Source organism: Pelophylax lessonae (assembly GCF_965119305.1).
Source record: "Pelophylax lessonae genome assembly, chromosome: 6".
NCBI lineage: Eukaryota > Metazoa > Chordata > Amphibia > Anura > Ranidae > Pelophylax > Pelophylax lessonae.
The window spans coordinates 37,555,954-37,579,632 of record NC_138773.1 but is presented as its reverse complement, the minus strand read 5'-3'; the positions used below and the strand labels follow the sequence as shown (position 1 = coordinate 37,579,632).

The following is a 23,679-nucleotide window of genomic DNA, read 5'->3' as shown; positions in this document are numbered from 1 at the left end:
TTATCATTTTCCTTCCACTTCACAATTATGTGCCGGTCTATCACATAAAATACATTTACGTTTTTGGTTGTAAGTTAACATGACAAAATGTGGATTATTTCAAGGGGTGACTATGAATACTTCTTCAAGGCACTGTGCCTTGATTACTGAAGGCCCCTTTCACATTTGTGTGACCTCAAAGTCACGCAATTTTTACCACGTTTTTTGCCGCGAAGCAATGCCTATTATATTTTTCTGTTTGCCCCCTCCTTTCATATTCACTCTAGGCGATTATGGAGAGAGAGGGTGAGTCTCCCTAACAGCGGCAAAGACATAAAAGCCCTAAAGGGGTTCTAATCCCTCTCCACTCTATCCAAAACGAATTAAAAAGACAAGAAGTGTTGCTGTTAGTTATACTTTATTTATGATGTAAGTAGCCATGATTCTTGATGATTTCACTAGCTAACTTAGAGCAGACACACAATTTCTAAATAATACTTTGGTAAGTGCTCAAATGTAAAGTTCCCAGGAGGCCCAGGTGGTGTGTACAGTCAGCCACACAAGGGAATGGCTGTAGGTGTCTGTAATCATGTAAACATTAATTCTACTGTACATCATAATTTACCCATGCATTCGCGTATGGTGTATTTTCCTAAAGGCATACGTTCAGGGCCGGATTAAGAGCATCATGGGCTTGGTGCTGAGGATTTTGAAGGGCCTTAAGGGCCGTGCCTTGGCATGCACCCAGAGGAGGAAGGGTGCAGCCATGCATGCCTAATTCAACATGGGATGCTGTCTCTGAAGCCCATAAACACATCCATGCATCGGCAACTGTCCCTCCTTGTCCGGCCTTCGTGCTGTGTGGGGAGGTTCTGAGGGAGCTGCCTGGGGAAGCGAGCATAGAAGCCAGACTTCTGTGTTTACAAGTGACAGAAGAGCGGTAACAGTGAATATGGCCAACCCGGGGCCTATATAAAAGGTAGGGGCCTGGAGCTGCAGCTCCAATAGCCCCTACGTTAATCTGGCCCTGCATACGTTTCATGTGTTACTAAATACACAATATGTGCATGCACAGGAACATTGGCATTTACATGAGTATGAAGACGTACAGCTATTCACTTGTATGGTCAGCTGTATGTTCCACCTGCAGCTACCCAGGAGCAGGAAAGCACTGGGAATTTGACACTTTAACCACTTACTGCATAGTAACGTAGATCTACGTCGGCAGACTTTGCGGTAGTATACCGGGATGATGCCTCTAGCTAGAGACACCATCCCGGTACCGTGGTTAACAGCTGATGGTCGGCTTTCCGTCGGTAACGACGATGCGGCTCGGGAGCCGCTCGATCGACCCCCCCTCCCGCCGCCTTCCGCGACTTTGCTCGGGGCTCCCGTCCCATCCGGAGCCCCGAGCACCCAGACGGCATGTCCACCGGCTAGACGGAGTCCCGATCAAAGCCGGAAATGGCTTTGATCGGATCTCCGATAACGTAACCCGGAGGCGGCGTCCATGATGTCACTTCCGGGTTACTCTGCTGCAAAAGGCGGCAGATTTAAAAAACGGCTGTATGCCAAAACGCAGTTTTCAGTGTTTTGCATACATGAAAGTGTAGTGGAGGGGTCTAGGGTCTTTTAGACCCTCGATCCCTCCATAAAGAGTACCTGTCACTGCATATTGGTGTCACAAGGGATGTTTACATTGCTTGTGACAGCAATAAAAGTGATCAGATTTAAAAAAAAAAAAAACCTGTAATAAAGTTAAAAAAAAAAATAAAATAAATAGGAAAAAAAAAACATTTTAGCCTCCCCCATCACCGTTAGCTCGCGCACAAAAAAAAACGTATACGGAAGTCGAGCCGCGAATGAAATCGCTGTTCAAACCACACATGTGAGGTATCGCCGCGATTGCCAGAGCGTGGGCAATAATTTAAAAAAAAAGAGCTACACTCTAACTCTAAACTGGTAACCGTTAAAAAAATGTAAAGCGTCGCCTATTGAGATCTCTATTGACCGTAGTTTGTCGCCATCCCACGGGGGGGGGGGGGGGGGCGCAATTTTAAACCGTAACATGTTGGGTATCTATTTACCCGGCGTGACATCATCTTTCACAATATAAAAAAAAAAATGGGCTAACTTTACTGTTTAATATTTTTTAAATGCAGTGAGATGTGATTTTTCAAAAATTTTCCAAAAAAATGGCATTTTAAAGACCGCTGCGCAAATACCGCGTGATAAAATATATTACAATGACCGACATTTTATCCTCCAGAGTCTTTGCTAAAAAAATATATATAATGTTTGGGGGTTCTAAGTAGTTTTCTAGGAAAAAATACTGATTTTAACTTGTAAACAGAAAGTGTCCGAAATAGGGCTGGGGCTTAAGAGGTTAACACTTTTTCTCAACCAGGGTTCCGTGGGACCCTAGGGTTGATAACCGCACAAAATATATGTGAAGAGCAGAGCATTATCTTTCCTTATTTTGCCCTACTCTATACATTTTTTATTCCTCCAATGGTTGCTAGGGGCTCTTTGATAAGTTTACAGTGACACCATTGATCTTTTTAGCTATCTGTAAGGAGGAAACCCTTTCCAATGACCACACATGTAAGGAGTATTCTTCCCACTAACTATCACACTAATGTATCATGAGTTGTAGATGTAGCACCCTCCTAGATACGTAGGTGCTAGGCAGGTAAAGTATAGTTTGCTCTGTCTGCTTATCAGGGGAACCTGATCATTAGTTATGCCTGTTGTATATGTCCATGTGTGATTCATCTGGTCTGAGAGAGTGTTCCTACTGTATCCAATGGGGAGGCCTGTTGGACAGTGGAGGAAATACAGCCAGTGACACACATAGACACACATAGGCTATAAAAGTCAAGGGCACATGTGGCAGGGGGTCTTTGGGCGGGAAGCCAAGTCCCAGAAGGAGGGTACGGCTGTTTATCCTTTGCAGCTGTGAAAGGTGGTCACAGGCAGTCAGCCTGGTGAACCTGGAGGTGTGGCTGAACCCAGAGGTCCAGTGGATGCTGACAAGGGGAGTTTGGAGGCAACAGTGATTCTGGAAAAACAGTGTCCGTGAGTACAGAGGAACTTGCCCAGGGGTCTGCCAGGAAGGGGACCATTCCTGAAGTTAAGGTCAGCGGACGGGTGTCAGCACACCAGCATAGAGAGAAGAGGGGGTGCCCGTTTCAGAACCCTGAAGAGAGTATTTACTCAGGAGCATTTAAAAGTCATTTAAAAGTAGTTCCTGGCACACTGGAGGAAAGAACTAGGAGAAGAGAATATCCCCAATATTCCCTTCTCCTATCCCTTCGGCCTTGCGCATTCAACAAGTTAGCTGTCCTTCAGACTGTGAATAGTTAATAGTTGGAGTATCCCACTCATCCCTTCTCCTATCCAAGTTCTCAATAAATCCACAAAAAAACAACTTCCCCTGGATTGATTATTGACTCAGACAATAACTTTTAATGCTGTTATCTGCTGTCCTTTGCTAAGGGTAACCCAGGGGAATCCAGAAGGTGTAATTCTCAGCAGTCTTCTAGGGGGCAGTGCTACATAGATATAGTCATTTTTAACAGGGGTTCCATGAGACTCGAAAATTATTTCAAGGGTTCCTCAGTGTTGATAAGTTTGAGAAAGTCTGCTTTAGACATCTGTGTGCACAAGGCCTTATGCTAATTACAATAACAATTTTTATTACAAAGGTGCAGTTGTCTTTTAAAATGTTCTGCTGTTGGAAGGAACACAATCCTTTCCAATCATTAAAATGTTTACATTTATATTTTGCATCTAGGGATCCCTATTGTGACTATGAGACCTGATGGCTACACTTTAACAGCAGAGATTTCACATTTCTACCCAAAGAAGATTGAGGTGACATGGAGCCGAACCAAACATTGTAAAGTATTTGAATCTGAGCCGATTGCTGGGAGTGATGGTACCTACACTTTAACCTGCTCTGTCACCTCTAACAAGCTTAATGACAATAAACTGCAAACAATTACAGTCCAGCACGAGTCAATGGTATCACCAATGGAGAGAGTCTTTAACCAAGTGACAGGTAAAGAAATCCTTGCAAATTTTTGTCCTATATGAGAACTTTTTCTAAAGGGTCTATGTATGAATACTTCACTGTACTAGTGTCACAAGCATTCACACAGCCCCTGTATTTTGTGTTATATAATTATCTCATATGATCGTAAGCAGCATTTAATGGCCACAATGTGGTATTTTTCTTCTGACTAAGGTATTTAAAAAAAAAATGTCCCATCATGATGTAGCACCCTCCTAGGTAGGTGCTAGTGAGAAAGTATAGTTTGAGCTCTGTCTGCTCACCAAAGGGGCTGCAGGTAAATCTATATTGTTCTCTACCTACTAGAGAGCAGGATCTATTAGTGAGGTCTGCTCATTGTGCTCAGAGTGCAACTCATTCTGTCTAGAGAGTGTTTCACACTGGTCCAAAAGGGAGGCATGTTGGACAGTGGGAGGAAACCTGACGAATGGGTGCATGGACTTTGGATGCAGTCCTGACTATTGGCAGAGGGAAAGTCGCCTTGGTGCATGTTGGGATACTGTAAAAAAGCCAGGAGCACATGTGCTCGAGGTCTTTCGTGGGGAGCGGAGTCCCGGAGGGAGGGTGAGGAGCTAAACCCAGAGGTCCAGGGAAGCTCACTGAGAGGGGAGACACTGGAGGATCTGTCTCTACAGTACAATGAGTACAGATGTGTCTCTACAGTAGAGTGAGTACAGAATCTAAAGTGTTAAAGGGGCCTGACCTGAGGGGGCCACCCCTGCTCCTAGGATAGTCAGTAGACAGGTATCATCTGAAAGGGGATGCTAATGAGAGTGTCCTGAAGATAAGATATCGTTCACCAAGTCATCTTGTCAGAGAGTGATGTGAGCAAGAGACTTAACCCCATCTACACTTGTGGCAGTGTGGATTAACAGCCTGGCTGTTCCTAATGACTTAGGAAGTTATGAAGGTAGAAGTCCTCATCTATGTGAACAGTTCAGTTGGAGTATCCCAATTTTCCCTTCTCCTATCCCAATTACAAAATAAACAACAAAAAAAACGACACCCCTAGACTTTATTCTAAAGGAGGGATTCAGGAACTTTAATTATAACCGTGTGCTGGTAACCAGGGGAGCCTGTCAAAACAATATCCAGCAGTTCCTGCGAAGGCAGTCCTACATTTAGGGGCTCGCCTGTGATGTGCCCCTGGGTTACAGTAACGGTTGCTACCGGAAACTGCCGAGTAGTTGCACCAAGTAATGCCATGTTCCAAGTAAAGTGCTGGAGTGTTGATGGAGAAAGGATGTGCTGTATTGTACAGGAGAACTGTGTCTGCTTTACAGTAATCAGTGCAAGTGTGCTTTCAAGTGTAGATGGAGAAAGCAGTGATCGGAACGCAGGGATCAGCACGTCAGGGGTCATGTCTGTACATGTACTGTGAAGAAAAATGTTGGCTGTGCAGTTGATGACATTGGGACAATTTTCAGTGGCAGTACAGGAGATCGGTTGGCTTGTAAAGGAAAAAGCGCAACTGAGGCTCAAGTACAAACAGAAGAAGCAGATGTGTGTCAGTGTCAGTGAACAAAGTCGGCAACGCAGTACCATTCTGGTCGGCTGGGCCCAGTTTTGGCAGCAGCGAAGGGGTTACTGCACCGCGCAGGAAAGCGTGCACTAAAGAGATCTGCCTCGCAGGAGGAGCCACCGCCATAGAGTCAGCTATTCTGGAGTCAAGGGTGGAGTCGCCGCCTGCGAGCTGCCAATCTGAGTGGAGGAAGAGAGCTGAGACATCACTTCCACCATCGGGTGTAGCTGAGGAGCAGACACGTGTGTGGGGGAGCAAGATGGTGGGGCCGGAGTGAGCCGGGGAGCAGGGGCTATCCCACGTGTTGGCGGAGTACGTGCTGAGCGGACTGAGTCACCAAATTTGACCCTGTGGGATACAGGAGTGCGATTGGTGCCTGCAGGAAGACTGGCCCTGTGCAGCGGAGGAGACGAGGAGTACCTCAGGCTGGTATGTAGCCAGTGCTTGAATGTATCTATGCAGCTGCAGGCATGGAGTCAGTGTGGGCATTGCGGTGACATGCTGTTGCATGCAGTGCAGAGCGACTGTCAGCCCGGAAGACTGAGTGTGAGTTGGGAGACAGGAGTCACTCGAGAGTTGCTGGCCTCCGCAATGGGGATCCCTGTGGGCAGAGGAAGAGGAGTGCTGAAAGCACTGCTGGGGCCGGGACCAGCGACAAAGACCTGCACTACAGTGTGTCAAGCCAGGGAGACCCATATCTCACGGGTGATATGTACGCAGATTGTGAGGGCCAAACAGCGGTTGTTTGTGGGGGCAAAACAATGGTAGAAAATCCCGCTCTTAAAGTGGCAGAGGGGAGTCAGTGGGCTCCAGAGAAGAAGGCCTCTAGTGTGTCCAGTGAGGAAGAGGCTGGAGTCATTGACATAGGGTCGCCCCTTTTCCAATGTCAGTTTGGGTCCCTGGAAGAGGGCATTGATGTGTGGAAGTCGGAGGAAGAGACTGAATGGGACTGGGGGAAAGAGAAGAGAAGTAGAACTGCAAGTCCCAACTCCCTCAGTGATGCGGGAGATAAGCCTAGTCCTTTCATAAAAGAGGATTGCAAAGTAATGGTAACTGCCTGTGACAGACCGCCTGGCACCCTGCCTGGGTGCCTCCGCCAAACCGTGCCTCCTGCCTTCCAAATCCTTTCAGCAGAGCGATAATACCAGCCCTTTACCCCAGGCATCGTACACAGACAAGATGTTGGGATAAAACCAAAGGAATGACTGTTTTTTGAACAGAAATACAGGTTTTTATACACTTCAAAATAGGGGCAGTCAACACATGAACAATGCAAACTTTAACAGTGATCTAATTACACAGAAATCCAATTAACAACTACCAGTGATCTAATTAAACAGTAAATTAATTAACAGCTAGCCCCCTAGACAAATCTTATCAGTATGACTAGCAGTCAAAGGAATTTCCCACCCCAGACAATCCGACCGGCACCAGTACCCCAATATTCAAGAAGATCCAGGGCTGTCCAAATCTCATTAACCAGCTTTTTTTTCCACATCCGTATTCTCACTGATAGGGTTGAGCGGACACCTAGATGTCCGTGTTCGACGGGTTCGGCCAAACTTTAAAAAAAAGTCCGGGTCCGTGTCCCGGACTTTTACCGAACTTTTCCCGGACACCGAACCCCATTGAAGTCAATGGGGACCCGAACTTTAAGGCACTAAAATGGCTCTAAAACACCAATGGAAAGGGCTAGAGTGCTGCAAATGGCAGCAAAACGTAGTTAAGAGCATGGCAAGTGCTCTGCAAACAAATGTGGATAGGGAAATAACTTAAAACAACAAAAAAAAAACAGAAAAATAAAACAATGTTCTTCATCTCTGAAGGACGAGGCCCATATGGAGTAGGAGGGAGGTTGAGGTGGTGGTGGATGTGGCGGTGTCATAGGCGTGCGCACAGGGTGTGCCTGGTGTACCTGGGCACACCCTAATCACCTAGGGCACATAGCATTATCGCTCTGTTTGCCAGTGAGGAGATGGGAAAGATCTCCCTCGCACCTGCTCTGCTCTATTTCTCTTTGCCAGCAGGGAGAGTAATGTATCGGGGCCATGTACATGTAGGCAAACACATGCATGTGTATTTCAACTTTGGGGTGCACATCCTAATGCAATAGGCTGCGCACACCTATGGGCGGTGTAGGTGGAAGCGGCGGTGGAGGAGGACCAGGGCCGGATTAAGAGCATCATGGTCTTGGTGCTGAGGATTTTGAAGGGCCTTAAGGGCCGTGCCTTGGCATGCACCCAGAGGAGGAAGGGTGCAGCCATGCATGCCTAATTCAACATGGGATGCTGTCTCTGAAGCCCATAAACCCGGCCTTCGCGCTGTGTGGGGAGGTTCTGAGGGTGCTGCCTGGGGAAGCGAGCATAGAAGCCAGACTTCTGTGTTTACAAGTGACAGAAGAGCGGTCACAGTGAATATGGCCAACCCGGGGCCTATATAAAAGGTAGGGGCCTGCATGGAGCTGCAGCTCCGATAGCCCCTACGTTAATCTGGCCCTGAGGAGGAGGACGAGGTAGCCAACACTGCTTCTTTTCACAAATTTTAAATGAGGGTACACCCCAAAAGAGTGAGAAAGAGCAAAAATGGAACAATGGCTGGGTAAGGTCGGTATCCATTGCTATTCTGCACAAGGTACGGAAAAGTCCCGTGGGATCCATGCTTGGTTCATTTTAATGAACGTGAGCTTGTCCACATTGTCTCTGGACAGGCGGCTGCGCTTGTCTGTTATAACACCCCCAGCCGTGCTAAATACCCGTTCAGATAATACACTGGCTGCAGGGCACGCCAGCACCTCCAAGGCGTAAAGGGCAAGCTCAGGCCATGTGCCCAATTTGGAGACCCAGAAGTTGAAGGGGGCAGACCCCTCATTCACTACATGTAGGCGTGTGCACACATACTGCTCCACCATGTTGGTAAAATGCTGCCTCCTGCTAAGACGTTCCATATGAGCTGCTGGTGCTGCTGTTTGTTGTGGCGTGCTGACAAAGCTTTTCCACATTTCGGCCATGCTAACCCTGCCTTCTGAGGTGCTGGCGGTGCCCTGGTTGCGTTGGCGACCTCTTCCTCCTCCTCCTCTGCCTTGTGCTTCTACTGTGGCCCCGCTGTCAGATGGGAATGCCAGCAGCATCGCGTCTACCAGCGTGCGCTTGTACTCGCGCATCTTGCGATCGCGCTCCAGTGAGTGAATTAAGGACGGTACGTTGTCCTTGTAACGGGGATCCAGCAGCGTGGCCACCCAGTAATTAGCACAAGTTAGAATGTGGGCAACTCGGCGGTCGTTGTGGAGACACTGCAGCATGTAATCGCTCATGTGTGCCAGGCTGCCCAGAGGCGACGAAAGGCTGTCCTCTGTGGGAGGTGTATCGTCCGTGTCCTCTGTATCCCCCCAGCCATGCACCAGTGATGGCCATGAGCTGGCCTGGGTGCCACCCTGCTGTGAACATGGTTCCATCTCCTCCTCCAGCTCCTCCTCATCCTCCTCATCCTCCAGAACTGTGCCCCTGCTGGACAATTGTGTCCCTGGCGTTTGTGTGTGCAGGAACCCACCCTCGGAGCCCCTTGCGAATGACTGCCCTGAAAGCCTTTGAAATGTTACCTCTTCATCCTCCTCCTCCTCCTCCTCATCCTGTGCCACATCCTCTTCCATCATCGCCCGAATTGTTTTTTCAAGGAGGCATAGAAGTGGGATAGTTAAGCTGAGAACGGCGTCATTGCCACTGGCCATGTTGGTGGAGTACTCAAAACAGCGCAACAAGGCACAATATATGCAAATGTCAAATATGCAAACTATGCCGCAATTTAATGTTTTTTACACCAAAAGGGTGTGTATTGAATAGCGGAATAGGATAAAAAACTGTGTATCTCACACGTACAAACACAGACTAGGCCCGATTAAATTTTTTCCTACCCTAAAGGGAGGATGAGGAAGAGGAGTATGGAACAGGCAGCACCCTCAAATCTTCAGAAGTATGAGATGAACCCCAAAAACTTGGAAAGGTGGATCTCACACGTACCGACACAGACTATTCCGCAATTTAATTGAGCCCCAAAGGTTTTTATTGAATAACGGAATAGGAAATATGATCAAAAAAAAGTGTATGTTTTTCACACGTACAGAAGCACACTAGGCCCCAATTACTATTGTTTGTACACCTAAAAGGATGGATGAGGAGGAGGAGGAGGAGGAGTATAGAACAGGCAGCACCCTCAAAGCTTCAGAAGTATGAGATGAACCCCAAAAACTTGGAAAGGTGGATCTCACACGTACCGACACAGACTATTCCGCAATTTAATTGAGCCCCAAAGGTTTTTAGTGAATAGCGGAATAGGAAATATGATCAAAAAAAAGTGTATGTTTTTCACACGTACAGAAGCACACTAGGCCCCAATTACTATTGTTTGTACACCTAAAAGGATGGATGAGGAGGAGGAGGAGGAGGAGGAGTATAGAACAGGCAGCACCCTCAAAGCTTCAGAAGTATGAGATTGTGTTCACTGTACCCCACAAAGATTGTGTTCACTGTACCCCACAAAGATTGTGTTCACTGTACCCCACAAAGGTTTTGTTCACTGCACCCCACAAAGATTGTGTTCACTGTACCCCACAAAGGTTTTGTTCACTGCACCCACCAAAGATTGTGTTTACTGTACCCCACAAAGATTGTGTTCACTGCACCCCAAAAGGATTGTCTTCTCTGCACCCCACAAAGATTGTGTTCACTGTACCCCACAAAGGTTTTGTTCACTGCACCCCACAAAGATTGTGTTCACTGCACCCCACAAAGATTGTGTTCACTGTACCCCACAAAGGTTTTGTTCACTGCACCCCACAAAGATTGTGTTCACTGTACCCCACAAAGATTGTGTTCACTGCACTCCAAAAGGATTGTCTTCACTGCACCCCACAAAGATTGTGTTCACTGTACCCCACAAAGATTTTGTTCACTGCACCCCACAAAGATTGTGTTCACTGTACCCCACAAAGGTTTTGTTCACTGCACCCCACAAAGATTGTGTTCACTGTACCCCCCAAAGATTTTGTTCACTGCACCCCACAAGGATTGTCTTCACTGCACCCCACAAGGATTGTCTTCACTGCACCCCACAAGGATTGTCTTCACTGCACCCCACAAAGATTGTGTTCACTGTACCCCACAAAGGTTTTGTTCACTGCACCCCACAAAGATTGTGTTCACTGTACCCCACAAAGATTGTGTTCACTGCACTCCAAAAGGATTGTCTTCACTGCACCCCACAAAGATTGTGTTCACTGTACCCCACAAAGGTTTTGTTCACTGCACCCCACAAAGATTGTGTTCACTGTACCCCACAAAGGTTTTGTTCACTGCACCCCACAAAGATTGTGTTCACTGTACCCCCCAAAGATTTTGTTCACTGCACCCCACAAGGATTGTCTTCACTGCACCCCACAAGGATTGTCGTCACTGCACCCCACAAAGATTGTGTTCACTGTACCCCACAAAGGTTTTGTTCACTGCACCCCACAAAGATTGTGTTCACTGTACCCCACAAAGATTGTGTTCACTGCACTCCAAAAGGATTGTCTTCACTGCACCCCACAAAGATTGTGTTCACTGTACCCCACAAAGGTTTTGTTCACTGCACCCCACAAAGATTGTGTTCACTGTACCCCACAAAGGTTTTGTTCACTGCACCCCACAAAGATTGTGTTCACTGTACCCCCCAAAGATTTTGTTCACTGCACCCCACAAGGATTGTCTTCACTGCACCCCACAAGGATTGTCTTCACTGCACCCCACAAAGATTGTGTTCACTGCACCCAACAAAGGTTTTGTTCACTGCACCCCACAAAGATTGTGTTCACTGTACCCCCCCAAAGATTTTGTTCACTGCACCCCACAAGGATTGTCTTCTCTGCACCCCACAAAGATTGTGTTCACTGTACCCCCCAAAGATTTTGTTCACTGCACCCCACAAGGATTGTCTTCACTGCACCCCACAAGGATTGTCTTCACTGCACCCCACAAAGATTGTGTTCACTGTACCCCCACAAAGGTTTTGTTCACTGCACCCCACAAAGATTGTGTTCACTGTACCCCCCAAAGATTTTGTTCACTGCACTCCAAAAGGATTGTGTTCACTGCACCCCAAAAAGATTGTGTTCACTGCAGCCCACACACAGAAAAATGGATGTGGATCACTGACACCTGCCTATCTCCTATCCCACACCACACAGCAATATCGATTGTAGTTTGTAGAACACACTTTCCCTAAAATTCAGAAGACTCTGTCCCTAACAGGATTGAGAAGAGATCGTAGATCAGGAGAACTAAGTGCAGACCCCACCCCACACAGCAATATCGATTGTAGTTTGTAGAACACACTGACCCTATAATTCAGCAGACTCTATCCCTAAAATGCCTACAACTCGCCCTGCCTAAACACTCCGACCTGTCCCTCAATTCTATCTGGACACAAATGGTTTTTTCCTGCCTATCTTTCCCTAATCAGCAGCCAGCACGTTGATGTGTGCTCTGTCCCTGATCTAAGCAGCATAATGACGCCGCTGCGGCTGCCTCGAACTTATAAAGACTTGGTCACATGCTTCAGACGGCCAATCACAGCTACTGAGACATTTGCAGGCATGGCTGGGATGGCTTGAGGCACACCAGTTAAACGATTGTTGATTGGCTGTTGAAAGCCCGCCATGAAAAGAGCGCCAAAGCATGCAAAACCCGGAAATAAAACGACCGAACACGGATTTTTACCCGAATATACAGTAAAGTGTCCGTGTTCGTGTTCGGGTAACAAAAATCCAATTATTCGGTACGAACACGAATAATACAGTCCGTGTTCGCTCAACACTACTCACTCAGCTTCATGTTGGCAGACACCATCATGGCTTCCTTTACTGATAAATGTGGTAAGAATATAATATATTCCATTATATAACAGGGCATCTTCCTGAATGCTCGTAGTTCCCTCAAATGCCAGGGCCCATAGTCAGGGTCCCCTTTTGGAGGGTTTCTTAGGGCACTGGAGTGGGAGGGGCCAGATATTGACTTCAAGTTCTGGGATATAGGCTCTGGCTAAATAGGACTAGTGATGCTTGCTAGTGTGCAAATGCTAAATTTGGGAAAGGCAAAAGATGGTCAAGGTTCACAAAAGTCTGTGCAATGTCAACAAATAGGACAGTAATGGATCAATCACTCGCTCACCAGCTCCCTCAGATTGGTTGCAGCAGGTTTTAACTTTGGAGGGAAAAAATGGTGATTCAAGGCAATTTCACCTTGTGGTCTGGTGAATGGCGATCTTACTAATACAGCAGCAGTCCGTCTGTCCCTGAAGAAGACCAGATCACTATCCAGGGCTTTATGCTCTGGCATGCCAGGTAGTGAATAGACAGGCAATGAATAGAATTTCCTGCAAAATAACCACCCCTATGGTGCATGCAGTTCCATGTCTTCATTCCTTTGAAAGGGGTTGCAAACAATCCTATTATAAGGATTTGGCAATCAGTGTATATGACCAAATCATATGAAGATCAAGCCTCTCAAGATTGAGTCTGACAGTCCGGTCTTTCATTATCAGACCTACTTCAAGTTTATCACTAGCTAAAACATTTGCTTTTTTTTTTTTGGATAGTGTAGGGAAGGACAATGACCCCTGATAAGTTTGTATTGCTTTCTGTGTCTGACTGAGGAGATACGCCCTAGCTTTTTGTACTGGTGACCATTACATGAGGCAGAAACTGCCCCCTGTCAACTTTATTTTTTTTGCTGGAGAGGAAGGAAGTCGGGTCGGGGGCACGCCCACAGCAGCTTTCAACTGTAGGAAGAGGCTGCCTTGGAGGGGGGGGGGGGCGAGCATGTGCAGTGTTTTTGACTCCTACCACCATGACCACTCCAAATCACTGAAGTGGTCATGGTGGTTAGAGTGTTCCTTTATGATCTCTCAGAAGAAGTAAACCTCTGCATACTGATTCCCTTTCATTTGATCATCCTCTAGTTATGTTAAATTAGTGCGGGGGGCACGGCGGCACGGGAAGGGCGCGGCGGCATTTTATTACTTATATACCTTAACTATAGTATATGTTTTATATGCGGCCCGAGAGAAAATTTCTCTACACTCATTGTGGCCCAGAGAAGCCAAAAGGTTGGACACCCATGCACTAGAGCAAAAGGTGAGGGGAAATCTTCCAACAACTGCTCCGATGACAGTTGTCTATAAGGGGAATTCAGCTCACATTGTAGAAGTTTCCTTTTAAAAAAATCCCTCAACTAGACACAAACAATACATTGACAGTGGTTTGAACCATTTTCTACTCTATCCAAACCAAAATGTTTTGACAATGCATACACTTTAAATCACAGACTTATGAAACTTCACATATACATGTAATAATGTCATTATTTATCTTGTACCTACAACAGGTAATTTTGAGGAAGTCACAGAAAAAAATGTGGAAGAGGATTCTGGCCAGAAGGATCTAACTTAGAAGTAGGAATTCAGAATGAAGGTAAGATGGAAAGTTTTACTGAATTTTAAATAGAGACTTTGGTAAAAAAAATAATAATAATGTTTTTAAGTTGTGGTCCTATTTTTGGGCCAAAGTTTACATCCTACCTGTATGTATTTGCTTTTATATACATTTAAAGCATATTTAATTTCAGGACAAATATGGAGTATATTGCAGCTTATGAATCCTTAGATGTGGCAGCTGCATTCTTTTCTTTTTCGTAGTAGACAAATAATAGATAAAGATAAAGTAGACAAAGCAATGGCAAAAGTAAGGCTCCTTTCAGACCAGCAGACTGATCGGATCCGCCTGTCTGTTTTTCAGGCGGACCTGATCCGACCACCCATTGTTCTCTATGGGGCGGCAGATGTCAGTGGACATGTGTCCGCTGTCACTTGCCAGCATCCGATCCAATTTGGTCCGCTAAAAACAGACGGATGGGGATACGTTCGCCATCCATCTAGCAAATCTGATGACAGTCGGATGGAAACAGGCATGCAGTACGTTCTCATCTGACCGCCTCATAGAGAACAGTGGACTGTGTCCATGTCAGCTCTGCTTAGCAGAGGGAACACGGACCTGTCATCTGCCTGTTCAGTGGGGATCAGTGGAGAGCTCTCCTGCTGAGCAGGTGGATCTGCTTGGAAGGATTCTGCTCCTTCTGAAAGGGGCCTAAACGTGTCTAGATCAGTGGCGTCCGGTGAAGTTTTAAGATGGTGTGGCGCAAGACCTCGCCTTTCCATTTTGACCCCTCCCATTTCTCAGAAGCCACACCCCTTATAGACTCCACCCATTTTGCCCCCTGTATTTTGCGTGCGTGAACAAATTCTCCCAATATATCACATATTAAGGGGTCCATCAGTACTAGTATATCCCATAATAGGGAGCAGGGGCCCTATTATGGGATATACTGGGAGAGACACCCTACTATGGGATGCACTGACTGAGAGTGGCACAAACCCCACAGTACAAACCCCCCCAGCAAAAACCTCTCAAACACAAACCCCACAGTACAGACCCCGTAGCACAAATCCCTCAAGCAGAAACCCCTCAAGCACAAACCCCACAGTACAGACCCCCTAGCACAAACCCCACAGTACAGGCCCCCTAGCACAAACCCCACAGTACAGACCTCCTAGCACAAACCCCACAGTACAGGCCCCCTAGCACAAACCCCACAGTACAGGCCCCCTAGCACAAACCCCACAGTACAGGCCCCTTAGCACTAATCCCACAGTACAGACCCCCTAGCACAAACCCCACAGTACAGGCCCCCTAGCACAAACCCCACAGTACAGACCCCCTAGCACTAATCCCACAGTACAGGCCCCCTAGCACTAATCCCACAGTACAGACCCCCTAGCACAAACCCCACAGTACAGGCCCCCTAGCACAAACCCCACAGTACAGACCCCCTAGCACTAATCCCACAGTACAGGCCCCCTAGCACTAATCCCACAGTACAGGCCCCCTAGCACTAATCCCACAGTACAGACCCCCTAGCACAAACCCCACAGTACAGGCCCCCTTTCAATGCAGTGACCAGCGTACATTCCCCCTTTCAATGTAGTGACCAGTATACATGCCCCCTTTCAATGCAGTGACCAGTGTACATGTCTCCAATGCAGAGATCAGCGTGCGTGCCTCCAATGCAGTGACCAGTATACATGTCCCCAATGCAGAGTTTAGCGTGCGTGCCTCCAATCAATGCAGTGACCAGCATACATGTCCCAAATGCAGAGTTTAGCGTGCGTGCCTCCAATGCAGTGACCAGTGTACATGTCCCCAATGCAGAGTTTAGCGTGCCTGCCTCCAATCAATGCAGTGACCAGTATACATGTCCCCAATGCAGAGCTTAGTGTGCATGCCTCCAATCAATGCAGTGACCAGCATACATGTCCCCAATGCAGAGTTCAGCGTGCGTGCCTCCAATCAATGCAGTGACCAGCATACATGTCCCCAATGCAGAGTTTAGTGTGCGTGCCTCCAATGCAGTGACCAGTGTACATGTCCCCAATGCAGAGTTTAGCGTGCAAGCCTCCAATCAATGCAGTGACCAGCATACATGTCCCCAATGCAGAGTTTAGCGTGCGTGCCTCCAATCAATGCAGTAACCAGCATACATGTCCCCAATGCAGAGTTTAGCGTGCGTGCCTCCAATCAATGCAGTGACCAGCATACATGTCCCCAATGCAGCGTGCGTGCCCCCTTCAAAGCAGACAGTGTCAGAACACTTGAACACTGCCTGTCACTTACCTGCGTGGCATGCTCCTCTGAGTCGGCCGGAGCGGCGGCGGGACTACACTGTGCGGACTCGGAGCCTCATCTCCTCCTCTTGCTACTCCTCAGCCTGGACGGGGGCGGCTGCATGTCTGGGGGTCGGGGTGGAAGAAGGTGTCCGGTGTAGGCAGCCCTCTCCTCTCCTGGTGCGGTGTACAGCACTGCTCCCGGCCGGGACACTTACACAGCCGAGCGAGCCGCCGGTACTGGTCACGCGGCTCTCCCTCGTTGTTCCTCTCCCTCTCTCTTTGCCGGGCCGCGGGCGGGAACGGAAGGTGATCGTGACGCCGGGGCCAATCACAGCCCGGACATCGTTAAAGTGGGGTGTGTCGGGGCGCATTGCTCTGCGCCCCCCGACACACTCCCAGAAGAGCGCCAATCAGCGCCTCTGCCGGGTGAGGGTGGGGTCAAACCCCCCTCCCCCATACCCAGCACACAGTCCGGCACCCCTAGTGGGCGAAAACTTGACTTTTTTTTTTATTTAATCTTTTTTTTTTCTGATTCGTTTGGGGGGGGCCCTGCGCCCTCTATGGGCGGGCCGCCACTGGTCTAGATGGGACTTTTTTAAGCATTCAATATATCCGGAGCCAATCAGCGGTTCCTGCCGGACACGATGTCTGCCAAGACCCGTCGATCGTTCTCTAGAGGGGCAGAATGGAGGTCGGCCTATGTAAACAAGATGAAGATGTGGATCTTGTGTTTCTGCTAAACAGAAACACAGATCTCTGTCTTGCTCCAGTTAGGCCATACCCCACACAGTTAGCAGGCACTCCCTAGGAGCACACTTAACCCTTTGATCGCTCCTATCGGTAATGCCTTCCTTGCCAGTGTCATTAGTACAGTGTCAGCGCATATTTTTTAGCACTGATCACTGTACTAGTGTCATTGGTCCCCAAAAAGTGCCAAAAATGTTAGTTAGGTATCCGATTCGTCCGCAGCAATGTTGCAGTCCTGCTAAAAATCCCTGATCGCCGCCGTTACTAGTAAAAAAAAAAAAATAATAATAATAATAATTAAATAAAAAATTCCATAAAAATATCCCCTAGTTTGTAGACGCTATAACTAACCAATCAATATACGCTTATTGGGATTTTTTTTTACCAAATATATGTAGCAGAATACATATTAGCCTAAACTGATGTAAACAATAGATTTTTTACATTTTTTTTATTGCATGTGTTTTATAGCATAAAGTAAAAAAATATTGTTTTTTTTTTTTTTTTTTTTTAAATTATAGCGCAAAAAATAAAAAAAACGCAGAAGTGATCAAATACCACCAAAAGAAAGCTCTATTTGTGGGAAAAAAGGACATCAATTTTATTTGGGTAAAGCGTCGCACGACTGCACAATTTTCAGTTACAGAAAGGCAGTGCTGTATCACAAAAAATGGTCTTATCATAAAGAGGTGTAAAATATCCGAGGCTAAAGTGGTTCAGCTACTGAGAAGCTTACAGAGCGCGCATCCGAATCTGATTGTCTGTGTCCGGGTGATCACGTGGTCTTGTACCATATGATTATCGTGTCCAATCACAGCAATCACATACTGTAGTACTGAATAGGAACCAGCTGTAAACATTGGTTTCCCTCTGCTCTTATGGAGATCAGCTGTGAGAGCAAAGAGAACCAATGCCGCAGTCTGTCAGGCTGTATGTACACTCACAGAGTGCAATGCCAGTCCGCTCCAGTGTCCCTAATCACTGCCCCAGTGTCTCCAGTATTACAACAATAAAGTGTGCAGCCATCCCCTATCACCTGTCCAATTGTCACCAGTGCTCTTGCCATACACCATACCAGCGTTCTAATCACCGCCATACCCCATACCAGTGTCCTGATCATTGCCATACCCCATACCAGTGTCCTGATCACTGCCATACCCCATACCAGGGTCAACAGATCCAGTGTCCCCAATTGTTTTAACTGTCCTGGTTCTCCAGGGGCTTCAATACCACATACCACCATCCTGATCACTGTCATAACCCATACCAGCATCCTGATCACTGCCATAACCCATACCAGCATCCTGATCACTGTCATAACCCATACCAGCATCCTGATCACTGTCATAACCCATACCAGCATCCTGATCACCGCCATATCCCATACCAGTCTCCTGATCTCCGCCATACCCCAATTAAGATTCATGGAGGTCCGAACAGTAAAAAATGTTTCCAGCAGAGGTCCAAATCGCATTTTTGTGCTATGACTGCACACCACCCAGGTGTGCAGGCCCCACAGCCCATTCAGGTGAATGGGCTGCTGTGCCTGCGTTTTCTGCTGGGAAAAGGCCCTGGCATCTTTTTAAAAATGCAGCCACATAGAAACTCCATGGTGCATTTGTACTATGCAATTTCCATGTGTGGGAAACTTCACATATCATCCCCACAGCACTGCCCCTTTCACTTCCCCCCACAGCACTGCCCCCTTCACACCCCCCCGCAGCACTGCCCCCTTCACATCCCCCCCGCAGCACTGTCCCCTTCACACCCCCCCCCCCACAGGACTGCCCCCTTCACATCCCCCCGAAACAACACTGTCCCCCCTTTCACATTCCCCTTCACACCCCCCTACAACATTGTCCCCCTTCACATGTCACCCCCCACACCACTGCCCCCTTCATATCCCCCCTCCCCCAGCACTGCCCCTTCACATTCCCCCTAGAGCACTGCCCCTTCACATTCCCCCCACAGCACTGCCCCCTTCACATCCCCCTGCCCCCTTTACATCCCCCGCCCCCTTTACATTCACCCCACAGCACTGCCCCCTTCACATCCCCCCGCCCCTTATAAATGACCCCCCCTCCTCCCACACACAGCACTGCCCCTTTACATGACCCTGCTCCCCATCCTCCACAAGTTCACAGCCATGTCATTTCTTTCCTTCACTCTCCTACCTTACACATAGCGGAGAGGAGGAGGTGTAACAATCCTAACAGAGGCACAGCAGCACTGGATGGGATGCGGGAGCTGCCGGGTTAACCTTTCATATTAGCAAGTTGGTGATTGGTTGCTAGGACTGCCTCCTTACAGCCAATCACCTCTTGGTTAATGTGAAATTCAGGCAGCTGCCTCTCTCCAGGCAGTGCTGGTTCTGCCTGCAGTTCAGAACTGTCCCGCCTCCCGCCGTCCACTCTGTTCTGTAATGACTGTGGCGGAGGCTGGTGGACAAAAGCATCAGCTAAATGGCACAGTCGTGGAGGTACAGATAGAGCAGTAGCCTGGGCCGGACACGGGCCGCGGCCGCCATTTAGTGATGCCTGCCCTATACCATCATTCTGATCACCCCCATATCCTATACCAGCATCCTGATCACCACTGTATCCCACACCAGCCTTCTGATCACCGCCAGACTCCATACCAGTGCCCTGATCACCACTATATCTCGTATCAGCATCTTGATCCCCGCCATACTCCATACCAGTGTCCTGATCATCACCATATCCCATACCAGCATCCTGATCACCGCCTTATCCCATACCAGCATCCTGATCACCACCATATCCCATACCAGCATCCTGATCACCGCCTTATCCCATACCAGCGTCCTGATCACTGCCATATCAGTACCAATGTCAACAGAGTCAGTGTTCCCAATTGTTTCCACTGTCCTGGTTCTCCAGGGGTTCCAATACCCCATACCACCATCCTAATCGTCATCATAACCCATACCAGCATCCTGATTACTGCCATAACTCATACCAGCATCCTGATCACCATAATTTGCCATACCAGCGTCCTGATCACCGCTACAATCCATACCAGAATCCTGATTACTGCCTTACACCATACCAGCATCCTGATCACTGCCATAATATATACCAGCATCCTGATCAATGCCATATCAATGCCATATCCCGCACCAGCATCCTGATCACCGCCATATCTCATACCAGCGTCCTGATCACCGCCATACCCCATACCAGTGTCCTGATCACTGCCACATTAGTACGAGTGTCAACAGAGCCAGTGTCCCCAATTGTTTCCACTGTCCTGGTTCTCCATGGGTCCCAATACCCCCATACCACATCCTAATCACCATCATAACCCGTATCAGCATCCTGATTACTGCTATAACCCATAGCAGCATCCTGATCACCTCCATACATCATACCAGTATCCTGATCACCGCCATAACCCATACAAGCATCCTGATCACCACCTTATCCTATACCAGCGTACTGATCACTGCCATACCCCATACCAGTGTCCTGATCATTGTCATACCAGTGTCCTGATGACTGCCATACCCCATACCAGTGTCCTGATCATTTCCATACCAGTGTCCTGATAACCGCCATATCAGTACCAGTGTCCCCAATTGTTTCCGCTGTCCTGGTTCTCTAGGGGCTCCAAAAATGTGGTAGATAACCAGGAAATTAGATATGTAATGTATGCCCCTAGAACACCTTAATCGCTTTCTGTCCAGAGACCTACCGGCAATTCCGAAACCGATAAAAGTATGTTTAGCCACTCAGATTACTTTTATAGGCACCCCCTCCGCCATCGCCTCTACTGTGCTCTCCTGAGCATTTGGGGAACCCAGAAAGGAAATGACCAGTGGCATCTGGCTCTGGGAACACAGTGACAGGAGCTTATGTTTTTCCTTCCACTGTGTGATGTCAGAAACCAGAAGCGACAAGGATTTAACCTCTTCTGATTTTGGTTCTTTATTTACCTGCCTGTTACTGGGAAAGCAGCTGACCAGACTGATCTGTTTCTGATTATTGGCTGCATTGGAGGCCAGAGGAGAGATTTGGGGTCATGGCCCATGCTGTCACAAGTAATGTTGTACATCCCTTGTGATAGCAATAAAGTTAATTAAAAATATTTTGTTTTTAAAATAAAATAAATAATAAAATGGAAAAAAAAGAATTTAAAGCGCCCCCATCCGCCCCTGCTGGAGTGAAATGTGAAGGCGTGCGGGGTCTCAAACGTATATGTAAACGCCAATCGCACCACACATTTGAGGTATCACTGCGAACATCAGAGTGAGAGCAATACTTCTAGCCCCAGAACTACTGTGTAGCCTGTAAAGGCTTTTAAAGCTGCAGTTTGGTGTCATTCCACGGGCAGGTGCAGATTTAAAGCATGATATGTTTGCCATATATTTACTCAGCGTAACATCAACTTTTATATTTTGTAAAAAAAATGGGTATTATATTGTGTTTTTATGCATTAAAAGCCATTATAGTGTGTTTTTTTTTCCAAAAAATTTGCCTTTGAAAAACAGCTGCGCAAATACTGTCTGCCATAAAACTTTGCCACACCACCCATTTTATTCTATAGGGCTTTTGCTTAAAAAAAAAATAATGTTTGGGGGTTCAAGTAGTTTTCTAGCAAAGATTTATGTTTTATACATGTAGGAGAGGAATGTAAGAATTGGCCCAGACTGGAAGTGGTTAAGGTGCTTCTTGGATGTCTGGCCCCTCTGTGTGGCTAGGCTGTGAAAAAGTCTCACACATGTGGTAGCCCCTTACATGGGAGGAGTAGCAAAATGTGTTTTGGGGTATAATTCTAAGTATGCCCATGCTATGTGTGCAAAATAACTTAATAAATTGACAACTTTGTGTAGAAAATATTATTTTCATTTTCTTTTCCCATTTTCCAAAATCGTGTGGCAAAAAAATGAAGTCTTCAAAAGACTCCACATGCCTCTTAAAAATACCTTGGGGTGTTTGCTTTCCAAAATGGGATCATTTGTGGTTGTTTCTACTGTCCTAGTGCTTCAGGACCTTCAAAAATGTGATAGGCAGTCAGGAAATGACATGCATAATTTATGCATAATTTATACCCCTGGAACGCCTGAATGTGTTCCTTGGATTTTGGACCATTCTATGCTGTAAAAAAAATGTCTCATACATGTGGTATCCCCATACTCAGGAGGCATAGCAGAATTGTGCAATTGCAATTATGCCTTTTCCATGTGTGAGAAATAGTAGTTCAAACCAGAACTTTGTGGAAAAAAAAATTATTTAACTTTAAAAAATTACAACTTTAAAAAACTCACCATGCCGCTTCCTAAATATGTTGGACTGCCTACCTTCCAAAAATGGGTTATTTGGGGAGTATTTGCACTGTTCTGGCATTTTAGGGTCTCAAGAAATGAAATAGGCAGTCAGTACATCACGACTGATTTATTTGCAAATATATATACCATAGCTTGCAGACTCAATAAATTTCACACAGACTAAATAATATACACTGATTTTGGTTATTTTTACTAAAAGGATGTAGTAGAATATATGTTGGCCAAATTTTATGAAGAAAGATTTTTTTTTTTTTTTATTATGCAACATTTTTTGATGACATTTTTTTTATTTTTTTTATATGCAAAAACTAAGAAAAAAAGTGGGTTTTTATTCAAATGTTTTGGTATTTTTGCATGCACATAGCAAAAATAAAAAAACAATTGGCGATTAAATACCAGCAAAAGAAAGCTCTATCTGTCTCAAAAAATGATAAAAATGTAATTTGGGTACAGTGTTTCATGCCTGAGTAATTGTCACTCAAAGTGTGAGAGCGCTGAAAGCTCAAATATTGGCCTGGACTGGAAGGGGGAGAAAGTGTCCGGACTTAAGTGGTTAAGCAGTTACAGCAAACTGTTTTTTTTTTTCTGGGGGGGGGGTATAAATATTTTACATAAAAGCACCCCTGTAAGAGGTAAATGGTTTGTCCCTGCCCTCTAACTGCCACTTAATCTGTTAAAAGAAGTTGTAAAATAACGGACTTGCTGGCAGGATAAATAGATTAACCATCAGCAGGACCACCAGGTGTACAAAAAGGAAAGAAAAATAAATAAAAGAAAACTCATGCATCCATCACATTTAATAACTGATAAACTGTGATATAATACTTTTTTTTAATTTAATACCACTTTAATGTGCCAGGTATGTTACCTTTCTCACTGAAGGTGACAGTATATTATAATTAATGTAAGGAACAATGTTTAATTATGAATGTATTCTTCATATTGCAGGAGAAGAGGCGCAGAAAAAGTCATTGATGCAGAAAAAAAGAAAGATTCAAAGAGAAAGATTAAAAGTTCTGTAAATGTAAAATGTATCCCATGTTCCTGTGGAATTCCTGCTCTGCAAGTCAGACTGATTATCTGAAAACATTTCTTCCTTTTCAATACAATTAACAGGGTATAACCAGGCCCTCTGAGAAGTCATTTTGTGGTCTTTATATATTCAATATAAAATGCAATTTCTCTATGGAGACCTTCCAATTTCCCCTATACAACATTAGCAGATCCGCAGTACAAAACTGCTTTATAAGGTAGATATTCCTATTGATGCAAAATCTCTACAATAGTTTAGCTTTTTTA

The 23,679-nt window shown here is 46.3% G+C and overlaps 1 protein-coding gene across 1 annotated transcript in view; it reads left to right on the top strand.

Annotated features, from left to right (window-relative positions):
* Positions 1–23,402, top strand: part of LOC309558533 (uncharacterized protein) — a gene marked incomplete at both ends in the record, with an annotated part of 311,122 nt that extends 287,720 nt beyond the window's left edge. The window contains 2 exons of the mRNA XM_082261613.1: positions 3,776–4,042; positions 23,329–23,402. Coding sequence (XP_082117739.1) covers positions 3,776–4,042; positions 23,329–23,402 — 341 coding nt within the window. The remainder of the gene's footprint in view (positions 1–3,775; positions 4,043–23,328) is intronic.
* Positions 23,403–23,679: the final 277 nt, after the last annotated feature.